We start from the raw sequence: 18,738 nt of genomic DNA on the forward strand, positions 1-18,738 counted from the left end.
TTAGGGGGTAGGCACAAGCTAAAAATTACTTTGGCAGAAGTCAGTTTATTGATAGTATTTAAGGACATGAGGACTGAAGAAGATCATCAAGAGAATGTGTAGATGCAGTATCACAGTTTAAGATTTAAGCCCAGGATTTATAGGGCAGGAAGAGTCAGGAGACACAGAATAAATTATTGGAAAAGTAGGAGAAAATTCTGAATACAGTATATGGTGTCATTGAAAGTAGACACAAAAGATGTTTTAAGGAGAGTGGTCGTCTATGTCAAGTGCTTTTGATAGATCAACTAGAAGATAGATCAACTTCTGATAGATCAGAGAAGCCTGAGGATTGATGGATTTAACAGTACAGGATATTATAAGTATGTTAAAAGTCATCCTGGATTGATAGGCTCAAAAGTCTTGTTTTGTTTTGCTTTACTGGCCTTGAATTCACTATGTAGCCTTGAACTCATAGCCATTTTCCTGTCTCAGCCTCCCAAGTGCTGAGATTGTAGGTTGTGCCATGATGCCAGGCTCAAAAGCTTGATTGTAGAAAATTTACAGTTGATTGGGAGGAGAACTGGAGCCAGTGAATGAAAACAAAAGTGGCACCATAGGTGGAGGGGAGTGTACAATCGAGAGGTTTTTTTTCCTGGAAAAATAAGGTATTACATATTTAGATGCTGATGGATCAAATTAAATAGGAAAAATGATTCAGGAAAAAAGGAGAAAATATCAGGAACAATATCTATGGGTAAGAAAGTAATTTTTAATGTAAGGATTGCATTTGCTTTAGATGCTTGAATAGTTACTTTATGTGTCACAAAAAGAGGAAAAGCAGAGTCTATGAATAGTGTTGGGTATGCTGGCAAAAGCCTGGGGACGATCTTTACAGTTTGTTTTCCTTAAAGAAATGGGAAAAGTTTACTAGCTGAGAGCAAGGTAGGAGAACTTGTAACAGGTTTGAGGAGAAAAGAGGAAATACTTGACTGCATTTCCAAATGAGGGTGTAGCTGAGTAGGTTCTCCAATGGCTGATCTCTTCCATTTGTGAGCAGACTCCTTTGTGAATGGTCTTAGGGAAGTGTAGTTTGTTTTCTAGGACTCAAAAGTTATGTTAGTCCTTCCATAGGCCATCTTTGGAAAATAGTCTGAAAATTCTTCTCTACTCTATCTTCTAGTTAAAAAGCACTACCATATGGAACATATCTTGCCCCATTGTCTTGGATTTTTCTCCCTGAATACCTTTTCCTCAGTATATTTCAAATAGCAAATAAATATTTATTGGGTGCTTATTGTGTGTACAAGGTCCTGTGTATATCCTAAGGGATGTAAAAAAAAATGAATCTGTTTTTGTCATGGATGAACTTGAACAATTTTATTTTATAAGGCTATTTTTAAATTGGTATCCAGTGAATTTAAATCTTTTCTGCTCCCATATTAGTTGCTGTCAATTTCTTTGGCATAGTGGTTCCAATTTTGTTTACTTGCCTTGTGTGTCTCCTTTTCTAAACTCCATCTCTGATGTCTGAGGAAACTGAAAATTTAGGGACACATAATATCCTCTTAAATATTAAAGCTGTGATGCTGCAGCTGCTGCATAGAGAAACTAACTAGCAGCTAGGACAGTAAGCATTTGATTATTCCTAATAATTATTCTTATGGCATTCTAGGCATTATTGGTCAGTATTGCCTGGGAAGACTCCATTATTAGAGTTGATACTGTACTAAAGTATGTTAACTTTTTGACCATGTTATTAAACCTATTCTAACCTTTTCCAGAAAGCCATAGTTAATAATTGCTTTGCATAGAAATCTTTGAATACATTTTGTAAAAGAACAGAAAACACTGGAAATTTTCTAGATCATTTGGAAAGAAAATTGTCTAGCTGCTGCCTGTCTGGAGTAAAACAGAAAATCTGGGCATATGTGGATTTAGATATAGTTCTGAGTATTATTTTGATTCTAGAGAGAAAGCTTTTTATTATTTTGGCCCTCTTTCTGTAGCAATGTTATAATCTTAACCTTTCTAAATTTTCCCTTTTGAAATTCAAAATGGTTCTTTTTTTCTTAGTTTCTTCCACTTTTTTGATAGTAGAACTTTTTGAGACATTTCATGAATGCAGTGTAGAAGAATAAATACTGCCTTTGTGTTTGCATGATTGACTTGGCCCTGAGTGATTTGATCTTCATAGCTGAAGCTCATCTTAAAAATTGCACATATGGAGGTGTTAGGAGAAGGTAATTTGCTAGTTTCTTAATAATGGGTAAACTGGAAAACTTAGCTACTTGTTTACAAAAGGAAAGGAACTGGAAAAGAGAATGTATATAGTAAGATACCCTGTTTGGATAGTGAATGAAAGTTCTCATGAAACAAGGCTTTCCAAAACTTTTATAAATTATTTAAAGAATATTGATTTTGCCACATTTAATTCAATTGCCTGTCTTTCTAGTTTTATTTTTAATAGTTATCTATTTCCAGGTCACAAGATGAAGAATTCTAACATGTATTTAATAGGCGCAGCATTTGGAAAATGTTACATTCTTTTATATTATTTTCCTTCATGTTCCTTTTCATAGTTTCTGATGAAGAACAATCAATAGTGTATGTTCCAGGTAGGATTTCTGTGTTAAAATTTGGGAAGCTTCCTTTGCTTCTTACCTATTAGAAAACAAAACTTGAGGAGAATTTTGTAGGTATAACTGGATACATAGCAGCCCATCAGAACCTAAAATTATTTTTTCAAAACAAATTTAAAAAGTCAGATGTTTAAAAATATTTTACCAGGCTTTCAAGATTTGAAATACTGGCTCATGTTAGGAACTAGCTAGATTGAGTCAACTTTTAATGAACTTGTAGGATATTTCATGTATTAAGGGTCAGAGATTCTTTTAAACATGTTTTTAAGGAATAATAGTCTAAATTTAACACTTCAAAAGAATGTGTGAAAACTTGATACAGGTATATGTAAGAAATTCATTAAAGTTTAATCGTTGTTACTAGATGAATAGTAAAATGGAATCATTGAAAGCACCCTACCTAGGTGATATCATTGATTCCCCTTATGATATTGATGAAACATGTTATAATTGCTTGGTTTTATTGTAACTTATGAATGTTCACAGCACCTTTAAAAATATTTCAATTGAATTTTTATAGTATTTCTTGAAAGCATAATCTTTTCATGATGTATTATATATTGAGAGTTTTAAAATGAAGTTTATAAAGAAAATTCTTCCCATGAGATTCCATAAAGTAGAGGATATCAACAAAAGTTGATGGGGAATTGTTTAAGAGAATAAGAAGATACAATTTTTTTGAAATCTTGTTTAATGAAAACCCATAGGAATTTCTACAGAAGGAAATACAAGATCAAGACACAAGTTGCTAAATCCAAAAGCTGATGTTAAAGTTAAGACTTCCAGGATGACTGATGCTTCAGTTTCTGTGGAATCTTTAAAAGGTGCAGGAGATTCAGTAGATGAACAGGTCAGTAATTAATTTTAAAAAATTTTTACTAGTTCTTATAAGTGCTGACCAATAAGGGTAAAAGAGCTTTTAATTAAAGGAACATTAGGTGATCTACAAGTATGCATAATAGGTAGAGAAACTTCTGAGATTCTTTAATGATACCGAAAATGAATACAAAATGTCTAGAATACTCAGAGGTTTTGCTCTAAATATATAGACATGTTCTAAGTCTTAAGAAAATATATTATTTTAATATAGTATGTCTTGAAAGATCTGCATTCTGATCTATGTGGTAGTAGTAAATCAGATTAATAAGAATTTTCGTAAAATTATACATCCTTTATGATTTTTGTTCTTGTGAATTTATTGGTGGATACACCCTTTTATATAAGAATAATGTTCTATTAAAAATTGACCTGTATCATTATTATTAGCATTACCTTGACTTGGAAAATAATATTTTCTTACTTTTTATAGTCCAGTCATTGATTTCTCCCTTGTCTTTATAATGGTACCTGGGCATTTTTGGTCATTTGTATATCATCTTTCAGACAAGTATCTAGTTGGATCTTTTGTGTATATCTAGACTTCTTCCATTTGACATTTTTCTTCTGCCCAAAGGACTTCTGACCTACTTATTTTAATTTTTATTATATTTTCTCTCCTCAACTAAAGCTGAAGACAGAATTTACTATCTATGACCTGTGAGCCAGTCCTTCTGTTGGTTGTTTTGTAAATACATGAAATTTGTTTGAATCCCAGTTATGCCCATTCTTTTAGGTATGGTCTGTGGCTGTTTTAGTGTTAACAGTGACAGAGACTGTATGCCAGCAAGCCAGAAAATTTACCGTCAGATACTTCACAGAAAGTTTCACAATCCTTAATTTGTATTCTTGGAAGACATTTCTAAGATCTAGTTTGTTACGAATGATTATGTTTAGTTGTCTACAAATTTAGGTGTGATTATGATACCAAGCTTCATCTGTGTTTTATCATGTATCATTACTCTTTTTATGGCTAAATACACATTTTGTTTATCCATTCATCAGCTAATGCATACATTCAGAATAATGCTGCCATAAACATTCATATACTAGTTTGTGTGTAAGAATGTTTTTAGTTATCTTCAGATATAGCTAGAAATCAGTCATGTGGTGTTTATGTTTAACTTTTTCAAAAATGCCAAACTATTTTTCACAGTGGCTACTTTCCTGTCACCAATGTATACAGTTTCCAGTTCTCCACATTCTCACCAGTGTTTGTGTTCCCTTTTTTTATTATAGGCATCCTTGTGGGTGTGAAGTGATAGTTCACTATGATTTTGATTTGTACTTTCCTAATGACTAAAGATGAGGAACATCTTTCTGTTTTTGTTTTTGTTTTTGTTTTTCGTTTTTCTTCCGGTACCAGGAATCGAACTCACGACCTTGTGCTTGCCAGGCAGGAGTTGTGCCGCCAAGCTAAATTCCCAGCCCCGAGGAACATCTTTCTGTGCACTTCTTGGTCAGCTGTATATCATTTTTCAGACAAGTATCTAGTTGGATCTTTTTGTGTATGTCTGGACTTGCATCTGACATTTTTCTTCTGTCCAAAGAAATTTCTTTAGTATTATTATAGTGCTGGTACATAGGGAATTTTTTTTTCAGCTTTTGTATGCGTAAAATGTATATTCTTTTCATTTTTGAAAGGTATTTTTTTCTACTTCTGGATTTCTGAGTTGATAATTGTATATCTTTGAATGCTTAAATGATGTTTCTCAGCTTCCTGTCTTGCATTGTTTTTGAGAGGTCTACTGTCATCCTTACTTTTACTCCTGTGCTGTGTGTGTGTGTGTGTGTGTGTGTGTGTGTGTGTGTGTTTAAATTCTGACTGGTTTTAAGATTTTCTTGTTATCACTCATTTTGACTATAGTATGCCTTCAGGTAATTTTCTATATAAGTATCTCTTTTGGCTGTAGTTAAGCTTTTTGAGTCTTTCTGTTTATAGTTTTCATCATATTAGGAACTTTTTTACTGTTATTTCTTTGGACATTTCCATGTTTCTATCTCTTCTTTTTCATGACCTCTGTAACACAAATCTTAGGTTGATTGAAGTCATCCAGTAGCTCTGAAATCCTTTTGTCTGTATTTTTATTTTTTTGTTCTTTATCTTTGTTTTGCTATTACTGTATCTCAAATTCATTAATGATATCCTTCTGTAGTATCTAACCTGCCACTGATTCCATCCAGTATATTTTTCATGTGAAACAATGTAGACTTTATGAGTTCAATTTGGGTCTTTTATTTTTATCTTCTGTAATTCTAACATGCTCAATCTTTCTTCTAGCTTCTCAAACATATAGAATATAGTTATAATAACTTTTATTGTTTTTGTCTACTGAATTTGATCATCCAAGTCATTTATGTACGTGTTTTTGTTGAATAATTATGGATTATTCTTTCCTGCTTTTTGCCTGCTTAGTTTTTCGTTGTTGTTTCCTTGTTTATTTGGGTACCAACAAACAATGTGAATTTTACCTTTTTGTATTCTTGATATTCTTTTATTTCTACAAATAATCCTGAGATTTGTTTTGGAACAGTGTCATTTGGAATTAGTTTGCTTCTTCCTAGTCTTGATTTTAAACTTTTAAAGGTGATGCCAGATTAGTTTTAGAAACAGCTAAGTCTGCACATCATAGGCAGTCCTGCTTGTGAATATTCTTTGTGATGGCCCCTTCAATTACAAGACTTTCCACTGTGGCTAGTGGGAACCTGGGTTCTTCTTTATAGTGTCTTAGGTACTAAAATTATTCTCATTGTTCACTTTGGACTTTTTTCCTTGGGTTTGTGTAGTTCCCTCGTACACATATGCGGTTTAATACTTACCTGTTGACTTAAATGAACTCTATATATCTCTGGAGCTTTTTTCTATATGGCTTTATCCTTTCTTTTACATTGCACTGCAAATTACAGAAACTTTGGCTTTCCTGCCTGTACTCAGAAAGATTCCTGAGTTCTGTCTGGATTTATCTACCTTGTTGCCACAGATAATTAGCTAGGAAAATCGTAGGGCTCACATTATTTGGTCCCCCACTTTCAGTGATCATCCTGTACTTCCTACTAGCCAATGGAAAAAATGTCGCATATATTTTGTCTCATATATTTTGTTAGGTTTGGAAATAAGTCCCGGTTACTCATTTGGCTAGGAAAAAGCTGTCCTAAATATGAAGGGTATATGTATATTTTTTTTTCAAGGTGAAATGGTAGTGCTTCTTTTGTTTTGTGTTTAATGGAAGGATATAATGTCTTACTTTTTTTTCTCTGGATGATCTTTGTAGCAATTGATGTACAGTATCTAGATCCTTGATTCACTAGTTTTCATAGTGGTGACTTTAGCAGTTCCATGTTAGTTTTCTGGGAAGTAAACTCCAAGATGATTTAGAAATAGTAGAGATTTAAAGAAGGAAAAGCCTGCAGGCATGTTCAGTCTGTAGGTGCACAGGCTACTTGTTCTTTTTTTGAAACTGTTATAATAACAAATATAGAATAATACAGGAAGTTTTGTTATTTATATATGTTAGCTATATTGTATGTTTTATGTAGGTTCCAAGACAGTTCCTCTTCACTCAGCAGCCCAGGCAAGCCAGAAGGTTGGACATGTCTACAAGCAGGAATAGTCAGAGGCTCCAGATCTTCAGGTCTGACATTTGTGAGACAGGAAAAAAAAGGAAGCTGGACCAGAAAGATCCAGTAGTGTGATATAGTATCTATTATATGCTCATCAGGAACCTCAGAGCAAATATTACCTTTGGAGGATGCCATTTGAAGCAGAAATGGCCCAGTTTTACTGTCTTCACTATTTCCAGTGATTGCTAGTGGTATGAACACTGTGGAAGTTCCTAAAGTTATAGAAAGTGGGAACAGTTAGCTAACTACACTCTTTGTAGCAGGTTCCCTTTTTTAGCAGCCATATTGCTTTACTTTTCACAGCTAAGCCTACTATTCATCAGGAATTAATGTGTACATGTGGTGTTAAATCAGGACCGCTGCTCATATTTCCATACTGATAGTCTATTGGCCCAGTGCCATTCCTTGAGAAGACCCTTCTTTTTCCCTAGTGAACTGTGATGATGCCATTGTTGTAAATCAAGAGTCCGTAAAGTGTGGCCTTCCTTTATATCTTCTTTGTAATTCCTGTCTTGAATTTTATGTTTATCATTTTTTTTTGTATTTTATATCAGATATTGGCAAGATTTTTTTTTGTAAAAAAAAGCCTCTGATAGTAAATAAGCTTTGCAGATTGCAAGATTGATCTCAGTTACTCAGCTTTATCCTTGTAGCCTGAAAATATCCATAGGAAATATGGAAATCAGTGAGCTTGAGTATGTTTATATTATCTTAGTTACAAAAGGAGGCAGTGGGCCAGATTTGGCTTGTAGCTATAGTTCTGGAAGGGCTAGAAAAAACTGCAAATTGGAATCAGATGTTCTTGTCAGGGTGCATAACTCAGACAGGTATAATGCTGACAGTAAAAAGGAGGGGTATGTTGTTTTCCCCTCTAACAACCTCTGATCTTAAATCTAGTTCTGTCAGCAGAGGTTTTCAGAAAGCCAGGTGGCAAAGGAGAAAAGAGGTTTCCATACTCTTAGTTTCAACATCACAAAGCAGAGCAAAGATGTATAAGTTTAACTACAAATGAAAGTCAGCAGCATAACAACCAGTACCTATAGAATTCCATGGTATAAATATACTATAGCTTTGCTATCTTTAGATGATAGACGCTTGTGTTGAGGTTTCTGATGTTAAAACGGAATGGTTGCTCACCTGTGTTTCATCTTTCACCCAGTGCACTACTACTGAAATGTCTTCTGAGTATTAGCAATTTCTTTCATTACTAAATCCAGTGCCTTCTTTCTCCAGTCTTCACTTTTTTGATCACTAGCAGTCTTCAGATTTATTCTTCTGCAATATTATATGCTTCTGATTCTCCTCTTGACTTTTTAAATGCAAATTTAAAATATAATAAAATAAAAAGTTAAATCAAATACAAATTTTCCCAGATTTCTAGCTGATTTACACCCTCTGCAAAAAAACCCCAAAAACCTCGTGTGTCCCTTGAGAGATAAACCTACCTTTCTAATTTCTACCTAGACAGTTTCATATGTCTGGCTTTTACTATTTCCAGAATTTATTTCAGGGGTTGTGGGTTATACTTGGCTACCCAGAATAATTGGAGTGACTTACTTTGGTACCTGTACAAATGCCAAGAATCATTGTTCCTTCCTTTTACATGTTACCTATGGTTCCCTGGTGACTCCTTCAGTTTTGTGGCTTTAAAGACCTTGTAAAGTACTGAGGAGAATGTTTGTAACACAAAAGAAAGAACAGTGTAGTATTTAAGAGCATAAACTGTAGAGCCTGTGTTTGAGTCTTGATTCCTCAGTTAAGCTGCTATATCATACATGGGCAAGATTATCATCAGTATAGGAGTAACGCTTACCTAATAGCTATGGTAGTAAAACAATAATAAATACAAAGTAGAAAGACTACTCTTGGCATGTGTAATAAGCAGTAGATATAAATGTTAGCTGTTATAATTATTAGTCATTGATCTAGTCCCATTTGGAATGAACTTTAGGATGCTTAGTAACTGATGCATCTTTTGTCAACCCTCCTGTACCCTTTAAATTGGGTAGAGGCTGAAGTTTAAGAAAGGTTCTCAATATTTTCCATTAGAGACTTGTTCCTTTAACATTCCACAAGGGAAAGTTAATTCCTTATATTCTGTAGTATTTTATCGGTAACAGTTTTGGCTTCTATGTTTTTTTTTTTTGTCTGTATGCTTTTCTTTCCCTTTTTAAAATCCTTTTTCTGTATGCTTTTCTCTGTAAATTCCATATATTTTCTGCTTCACAGTCAGTTCCTTAGCCTATTTTGAGTTCACAATAGGTTTAAGTGAAACAAGTCATATCCCACCAGATAAAAGATATCTAAAACATTTCACTTTCCATGTTTATTTTAACAGGCTTTTCAAAATAATTTAACACTTTTTAGAAAAACTAACCAGAAGATTTTTATGTTGTTGTTTTAGAATATCTGCAAGGAGGGAATGAAGAGTGCATCATTGAAGGATTTATGTCTTGAAGACAAAAGACGCATTGCAAACTTAATTAAAGAACTGGCCAGGTAAGACAACATCTTATATGAAATCCATTATAAGAGAGACAAAGCTTTCAAACAAAAATTGCTGATGTTTTGATGTTATCATGTTATTGATCTATAGGAGAAAAGACCTTTAGAAAAAAGACATTTTATGTTCCTCTTAAAAAACACTCCCTGCTCAAGTTCTCACCCACTATAACTTAACTTTCTTCCACCTGGCCCTATCTTGTAAAGGCTTCACCACTTGCATAGTGGGCTGGGGCCAAGCCTTTAATTTAATAGGTGAGCCTTTGAGTTTGCTTATCCAAATCAAGATACTTTGGGGAAAAGCCATTGGAACTATTTAAATTATACTCTTTGCTCTGAAGCTGTTACTCACTATGATAAGCATTTATCTGAGAAACTTACCTGGAACAACTATTATAGTAATGTTTAATGGTCAGTTTATAGTTCTCATATTATTTTACATTTGTTAATTAGAATTCTTGGTTAAGGAGCTATCTTTTTTTTTTTTTTTTTGACCTGTTTCTCTTCATATTTATTTTCATCAATATAAGACTTACAGACATTTATTGTATTCTAATCCAGGACTCACAGAAACAAAATTAAGTAACCATATGATATTCATTAAAGAAAATAACTTTTATTTTGAGGTCACACAGAACCGTGTATCCTTTACCCAGTTTCCACCAATGATAACATTTTAACTAACTACAGAATAACATTACAACCAGGAAATTAACATTGACAAAATTCATAGTCGCCTACAGATTTCAACAATTTTACATATACTTATTGTATATGTATTTAGTTCTGTGCAATTTTATCACATGTGGATTTGACCATGTGTGGATTTGTGTATTATCACCATAGACAAGTTATGAAACGGTTCTAAGTATCAAACTGTTTTTTTAAGGACATGGCTACTTTTCTTCCTATGTCCTTTCCTACTCAAGCCACCACTAAACTGTTCTCTATCTGTAATTTTGTCATTTCATGAAAGTTATAGAAATGGAATCATACAGTGTGTAACTTTTTGAGATTGGCTTTTTCACCTGCCATAATTCTCTTTAAGTGTATCCAAGTTATTAAATGTTTCATTAGTTTGTTCCATGGTTAGAAGTAGCATGGTTTGTTTAACCATTTAGCTGTTGAAGAATATGTGGGTTGTTTCTAATTGTGTGTGTGTGTGTGTGTGTGTGTGTGTGTGTGTGTGTTTTACTGGGGACTCAATTTGGGACCCTGCAGCTGCTAGATCCATACCCTACTACTCATCTATATCCTCAGTTCCTTCCCCACTTTGTTCTTATATTTTATTTTAAGACAGGCACTTGAAAAGTTTGCCAGCCCAGCCCTCAACTGGCAATCTTCCTGTTCAGTCTTCCAAGTAGCTGGTATTAAAGCATACACTACCCTGGCTGCCATCCAGTTTTTGACAGTTACAAATGAAGCTTCTATGAACATTCATATACAGGTTTTTGTGTGAATGTAACATTATTATTTCTTTGGGATGTTGTGTCACAAGTACATGTTTAGCTTTGCAAGAAACTTCTGAACCACTTTCCTGAGTGTAGTACAATTTTACATTCCCACCAGCCGTGCAAGAGAGACTTGTATTCTCTGCATTTAACATATTTGTTATAATTAATTTTATTTTAGAAATTCTTGTAGCTCTGTAGTGATACCTCATGTTCATTTTAATTTGCATTTTTCTAATGGCTAATGATGTTGAATTTTATTTTATGTACTTATTTCCATCTGTGTTTTCTTCAGTGAGGTTGCTGTTCATTCTAGTTGTCCATTTCTTATTGGAATATTTGGGTTTTTATTACTGAGTTTTTAGAAGTCTTTGTATATGTGTTCCAGATATAAATCTTTTGTTGGATATATAGTTTATAGTTACTTGTTTCTTCATTCCCTTCAGAGAGTACATTTTTCAGTAGATCAGTGTGTAATTTTTTTCCTTTTAAATCCATGACCCATATTTGGTTGACTTTTATATATTGTGTGCTATCTAAGTTGGATTTTGGTTTCTGTTTTATCTTTTTGCCTATTGAAGTGCATTTGCTCTAGTGTCATATGTTGAAATTTTTCATGCACTTCTGTCAGAAATCAGTGAGGACATATTTGTATGGGTCTTTTTCTGGGTTCCTTTCTTTGCATTGATCTGTGTATCTGTTCTTCCAGTTGTCTTGATTATTGTATAGATAAAGTATAATGAGCCTTTATGCTGAGAAGAGTGTCTTCTACTTCAAGTTCTTTTTCAAAAATTTTTTAGCTCTTCTAGTGTTAGTTCTTTCCATAATTTTAGCTTAGCTTGCCATTGTCTACAAAAAACTGCTGAATATTACATCAAACTGTAGATGGATTTTAAGAAGAATTAAAATTTTTACTATATTGTATCTTCTAATCCATAAATAGGATGTGTTTCTCCAATTGTTTAGGTCCTTGATTTCTTTATGTAGCTGTAATTTTTAGGATGCAGAGTCTGTATGGTTTCTTACCTATCTAAATATTTAACTTTCTTTGGTGCAATTATACTTTTAATTTTTATTTTCATGTGTTTGTTTACAGTATGTAGAAATATGGTTGAATTCTGTATATTGATCCTGATTCTTGAAACCCTGGATGAATTCACTCATTAGGTTTAAGGCTTTTGCTGTTGACTTTTTCTTTCTTTTTTTATTTTTTTGCTACTGGGAATTAAACCCAGGGCCTCACATATGTTAGGTAAGTGCTCTACCACTGAGCTACATTCTAGCCTTCTCCCATCCTTTTCTTTATTTGTACAGTCTATGTTTGTAGTACATAATATTTACATTCCTGTGGAGAGTTGGTACATGTACATAATACATCTTAATTCCTTTTTTTCTATCCCCCTTTCCTTTTCTTCTGCATATCTTGATCCTTGAAAGAAATTTTATGGGATCCCACTAAGCTACCTAGGGTGAATTCATACATGTGATTCTTCTGCTTCTGTTTTTTTCAGCTGCTTTACCAGGCTGAGGAATTGTCTTTCTATTCTTTGACTTAAGAAGCAGGGTCTTCATGTGTTGCTCAAGCTTGCCCTAAACTCCCGGCCTCGAGCTAAATTGTTCCCTCACCCTCCCTGGTGTTACAGGTGCACACGACTGTACCCAACTCTATTCCTAGTTTTTATTATTACCTGCTGGATTTTGTTAAGTGCTTTTCTCTGTGTAAGTTGATACTTCTTCTTTAGTCTATGATACTATGGATTATACTGATTGATTTTTCTTTTTTTTTGGTACCGGGAATCAAACTCAGGACCTTGCGCTTGCCAGTCAGGTGCTATACTGTTGAGCTGTAATGCCGGCACTGATGGATTTTTGACTGTTGAACAAGACTTAAATACTTGTAATAAGTTTCATTTGCTATAATTGTTTTATACATTGTAGAATTTGACTTGCCTTTATATTTTAGGAATTTTTACATCAAAGTGCATGATAGGTATTGGTCTGCAGTTTTCTTTTTTGTACCATTTTAGTCTGGTTTTGGTATCCTGGTAATTTTAGCCTCATAAAGTGAGTCAGGAATTGTTCTGTCCTTTTCTGTATTCTGGAAGCAATCATGGAAAACTAGTGTTAATTCTTATTTCAATATTTGTTAGTAGTCTCCAGTGAAACTGTCTGGACCTTGAGATTTTTGTTTGAAGAATTTTTAAATCGTCAATTTATTTAATGGCTGTAAGATTCATATCTGTTTTATCTTGATTGAGCTTTGGGAGTTTGTGATTTTTTGAGAATTGTTTATTTTTTCTAATTTGTTGAATTCATAAAGATAAAATTGTTAATAGTATTCCCTTACTATATTGTTAATGATGATAGGATCTGTAGTGCTTTCTTTCTGATTTTAATGATTTATGGTTTCTCTCTTTTGTTAGTCTTGCTGGCTTTCTCAATTTATTGATTTTTTTCCCCAAAGAACCAGTTTTTTGTTTCACTGACTTGTAAGTGTTTGAAATTTTTCTTCTTTCCATTAGTGACTTTTGATGTGGCTCTGTAGTAATCAGAGAACAACTAAAAATTTTTTCAGATTTGTTTCATGGTCTAGGATATGGTTGATCCTGGTGAATGTCCATAAATGCTTGACAAAAAGCTTTATAATTGTATCTCTCTTAGCTGACATTGAGGATTTTCTTTAAAATTTTAAAAAAATCATCCTGTATGCAACTAATTCTCCCTCATTGCTGCAACACCCTCTACTGCACAGCAGCCTTTCTTATCCTGCTGGAATTCTGATTCCCTATTGCAGTCCTTCTATTTCCCTTCCATAGATGCCCTCTCCTTCTTACTTATCTTCTAGCACACCAGTTCAGGCTTTGCTATGCCTAAATACCCTCCTCACTCCTCTCAGATTCTCACTTTTCATGGTGAACTGTTCTCACTACTTGGATATTCTCTTCTTTCTGCTTACGCTTTGATATCCTGTGCACAGTGAACTCTTGATGGTTATGTCATCCTTACCCACCTCTGGCTCTGATTTCTCATGTTGATCCTTTCTCTTATGTAGATGCACTCCTCAATCACCTCAGGTTCTCATTCCACACAATCCTGCCCTTCTTGAGGTTAGTTCTACTCTATCTTGCTATACACGGGATTGCCCCTGAGTACCTGTGCTGTTCAACCCTGGGATTTGCTATTCTACCTCAAGTTAACTTTTTAATTTTTTTATTTTAATTTTAACTTTAGTATAATACAAGTAGATACTAATAAAGAAAATATGAAAAACTCTCTTATGAAAAATACAAAAAATTTCATAACAAAATAATTACAGAATAACAGTGGTTAATACACCATGTATCATAATATTAAAAGAATGGCCAGAATGTTACTCTAGTACATATGGATACTATCTTCACCGTTTATTAATTACACTTCACCAGCATTCCCCACCAACTCTGCAAGGCTTCCCTCCCACTGTACATGGTCTCTGAATCTCTATACTAGGTCTCCAATACCTCCTTGCAGGGATACCACCTCGTTTTACTTAGGCTGTAGCATACAACATGGATGCTTTTCTTACCTCGCTCAGGTTCTGACATCTCTTTCTGTACTGCGATGTGTGTGGCCATCCTCAGTTTGCTTGGGCCTTGACAGTCTTGGCAATCCCTCTGTGCAGATGCCATCGCTTTCTCACTCAGATTCTGACTCTGCCCCACGTCATTGTTTTAGATCTTAGTGTTCAAGAGGAAAAGGCAAAGTGAAAAATAAAGAACATGAAAGCCAAACTTCCATTTTGAAGAGAAAAATGTGTCCTTTGGTAAAGGACATTTAGGTTATTTCCTTGTTCATGAATAGCACAGTTTTATATTCATACACTTTCCTTTCCAAACCGTAGCACATAAGTCAGTAACTGCTTCTTCTGTGTTATGCCTGCTTTACTTCACATATCAGTTTTTTAAAAAAATCAGTAGACTTCTTATGAGTAGATAGAGAATAATGATAAATTGCTAATAGAAAATGGTTAGGAGGATGAAGTTTTAAAAGTTGTCTTAATTTATATCTTTTGAGAAAAAATTAGTTATGAAAAATGCTTTAATGGTGTTAAAGGTCAAATCAAATGGGAAAAAGTATCAGAAGATTTAGAAAACTTAGGTATTCCTGTGACATACTTAAGTATAGCATACTTAAAGATTTTTAGCTCTTATGCAAATCCACTGGCATTGTTTCAGGAGAGAAGTCACTTAGCGTGCTGGCACCACTGGCGATTGACAAGCATATTTTCAAAAAGATATAATATTCACTAGCTCTCAGCACAGTATATAAAACAAATAGCAGATTTTTCAATTACAAGATGACATGTACTATAAAGGCAAAGAGCTAACTATAGCTTCTTTTTAATGGTGCCTTTGGGGTTTAAAGCATCCTTACAAGAGAAAGACGTTTATAAAAAGTCTTGACTTCTATAATGTTAGTTGGAAAAACTGTATGTATCCCAGTGCTCAGTGGTGTACCTGTATCTTTGAGGGATTGTTTGGGGCCCTATCTGTGAGATTAATTTTAGTCAGTATCTTTATTTATTTATTTTTAGTTTAATTAAGCTTATTGGTACATTTTAAATATACATAATGATCGCTTTCAACATATGGATTTTGTACCTGGACATGGCTTACCTCAATTTCTTTTTTCCTTTCGTATCCCCTCATCCTCCCGTCAATATCTCTTCCCCTCCTTATTTATGAAGCTTTTTTTTCTTTTTGTCTTCTTGAGACAGAGTCTCGCTATGCAGTTCAGGTTGGCCTTGAGCTCACTTTGTAGCCCTGGCTGGTCTCGAACTCATGATGATCCTCCTGCCTCAGCCTCCCAAGTGCTGGGATTACAGGCATGTGCCACCATGCCTGGCTTTACAGAAGCTTTGTTTCCATTTTTGCTGCTTTTCTCATTTTCTTTCCTTCCTTTATCCCCCTGTCCCCCAGTTCCCCTTCCCAATAGAGCATTTTTTTCCTATTTTGTAATATCTGGTATATAGTCTGGTCCTTATTTACACTTTCGGTTTTGTACACCAGAGAACGCCAAAAAAATTGTAGCTTTGTCATTCTATAGCATGTTTTTTCCTTGTAATTTTAATTTTACTTGAAATTGAACAAATATTAGAGTATCTTTATTTATGCCATGTATGAAAGCATAAAAATGATACCTAAAAGATTTATTGATGGTTCAAAAGGAAAATAAATGTGAATAAAAGATATATATAAAATTTAGAATTGGTATAAAAGGTTAGAGAAATGGATTCATTCAAATGAGGTAAAACAATAGTGACAACAAAAGATATTATATGATTAGTTGTGTTAAAGGTCAAACCAAATGGAGAAAGTGTTGGAAGATTTAGAAAACTTACATATTCCCATGACATACTCATGTATAGCATAAAGAGTTTCAGCTCTTGTGCAAGTCCACTGGCATTATTTCAGGAGAAATTAGAAATTTATGTTAGAGAAAGTCTTACTAGTTAGACCCAGTTGATTAAGAAAATAAAAAAGATCCCTGATTCATACTTTCCTGAATGTGAGCCAGGAAAATTCATTAGGCAAGAAATATTTAAAAAGCCTGGTAAGAATTGATAATCTATGGGTGCCTTCATGTTCAGGTAACTTTTTCACTTGTATTAATAGTAAAAAATAGAATAATAGAAAATAAACATGAATCAGAATTTACAGAGTAATGGGAACTAGATACCACAAAGATAAAAGAGGTAATGTGAATTATTTAGCTTGAGAAAGAGTGTGCTAAGGAATGAGTTGATACATGGGTTTCAAGTAAGTGAAGGGGTTTTCCTAAGGTGTCTAGCATTGATTTACCTTTGCAGAAGGATAAGTTGGCTATTGGTTGGTCTTTCTAGGCAATACCAGGATAGGGAGAATTCTTTTCATTGAAGTTACTGAATTAAATGACCTTAGAAAGTCTTTTACAATAAAATCAGTGAATTGTTTGTATAGCTGGGAGAAGCAGTGTCATTTCTGGGGACTTGAAAAATGAATGGTTGTTTCTTCTGAAGAATGGTGACAGTTCTCTATACAGCGTATGCATTTTCTTAAATTGAGACTTTTAAAGATGGAGAGACGTGCCACCAAATAATGCACAGAATGTACTCTATAGATTTGATCTTTAAAGGAAAAACAAGTTTTAACATTTTAAAATAGCTTGGCCACGGATGCATTTTTTGATGTATATGACCTATGTTCTAAGGAGTCTGAGAAAATCCCCCCATTATTTCATGTGCTATGTCCCTACTGTCTCATAATGTATTATTCCCCAGTGAATACTTGTGCACTAACTCATCTGAGGGCAGAGTTCTTTTCTAGGCCCAGATAGTCTGATTTTTTCCAGAGAACAGTTTTCTATTTCTACGTGACATTTCTCAGAAGGAAAATAGAAAGTGTAGCACCATTGGTTTCCCATTATAAAATAAATATCATTATTGTATGTTTATTCTGGTCTTTTTAAAAATTTGATCATAACTTTTTATTATAATTAAATGTACATTGTAGTACAATGGGAAAGTTAGACTTTAATTTTCAATGACGCAGGGCTCTTTTTTTCTTTTCCTTCCATGAGAAGCCTTTATTTTTTAGGGTGTGGAGGGTAGTATATAATAGTCTTTATAAGGGATTACATAGAAAAGTTCAAGAAAGATAAGGAACTTTTAACTTGATATAGGTAGAAAAGTCCTTTGCTGAACATTAATGGAACTTAACATCATAGAACAGTGAGTATACTAAAACTTATTTTCAGAGGGTCTATTCTAAGTTCTATAATTGAAAGATTTTTTGAGTACCTAATGAGCACTCAGTCTATGTATGCAGTCTTTCTTCTGGTTCTGACCAGACTTTCCCTACTAAGTTTTTAAATAGCAATTATTTTTCACTTTTGCATGGCATACGGAAACATGTCCAGTGCCATAACTAGGTTCATGTGACATACACGTATCTGCTATTGCTACTCAGTATTTTCTCAGGCAGTTTTCATTTTAATATGTTTTTACACATGTATTTCTATATGCTGATTATTATCTTTTTGAGTTTTTTTTTATTTTTATTTTAAAAATAAAAGGAGGAAAATATTAACAGACAGACGACATTTTACAAAATAGCAGAGGAACAGCACGGACAGTATGGAGTTACAAACAAAGTGGTAGGGAATTAACAATGATTGATGTATTACATATTGGTATCTTCAAAGTGGTTTCTCATGAAAACAGATATAGACATGCAATGCTGATCAACCAAGGACTCACTGATAGTTTCTTTCAGCAAAGAAATACAAGACAGTAGAACAGCCATGTTGTCTATCCTGCATATACATACATACAAAATTTGTCCTTCTTTCCCTTCTCTTTTCCCACATCCCAGTTGCCCTTTACCTTTGAGTGCTTTCCTATCAGTTCACAATGTCTATCATATCTCCTAGTTCAAATTAACTCTTTCAGGTTTTACACTAGTGAAACAGTGCGGTGCTTGCACATGTGTGTTTCATTTATTTCACTTATGATTATGGTCTGTAATTGTGACCATTTACCTATGAAAGCCTTCAGTTTATCTTTCTTTACAGCTGAGTAATATTCCATTGTATAAAAGTACCACAATTTTCTTATCCAGTCCTCAGTGGATGGACATTTGGGTTGCTTC

At 33.9% G+C, this 18,738-nt stretch overlaps 1 protein-coding gene and 1 long non-coding RNA gene across 11 annotated transcripts in view; one reads left to right on the forward strand and one right to left on the reverse strand.

The window, feature by feature from the left end:
- Positions 1-18,738, forward strand: part of Kiaa1328 (KIAA1328 ortholog) — a 293,177-nt gene that overhangs the window by 26,056 nt on the left and 248,383 nt on the right. For 6 of the 10 annotated variants that reach the window (XM_013510276.1, XM_005372830.2, XM_005372829.2 and 3 more), the window contains 2 exons: positions 3,329-3,471; positions 9,523-9,617. In XM_013510276.1, coding sequence (XP_013365730.1) covers positions 3,329-3,471; positions 9,523-9,617 — 238 coding nt within the window. Of the gene's footprint in view, positions 1-2,134; positions 2,223-2,561; positions 2,598-3,328; positions 3,472-9,522; positions 9,618-18,738 lie in introns of those variants that run through there. The other 4 variants (XM_005372825.2, XM_005372826.2, XM_005372827.2 and 1 more) reach the window with 2 other exon arrangements.
- LOC102013669 overlaps positions 8,263-18,738 on the reverse strand; it is a 17,303-nt gene continuing 6,827 nt past the window's right edge. The window contains exons 2-3 of the long non-coding RNA XR_259064.1: positions 14,637-14,787; positions 8,263-8,427 (exon numbers count right to left, since the gene is read on the reverse strand). This is a non-coding gene — a long non-coding RNA (uncharacterized LOC102013669). The remainder of the gene's footprint in view (positions 8,428-14,636; positions 14,788-18,738) is intronic.

This window comes from Chinchilla lanigera, unplaced genomic scaffold (assembly GCF_000276665.1).
Source record: "Chinchilla lanigera isolate Chin_1 unplaced genomic scaffold, ChiLan1.0 scaffold00001, whole genome shotgun sequence".
NCBI lineage: Eukaryota > Metazoa > Chordata > Mammalia > Rodentia > Chinchillidae > Chinchilla > Chinchilla lanigera.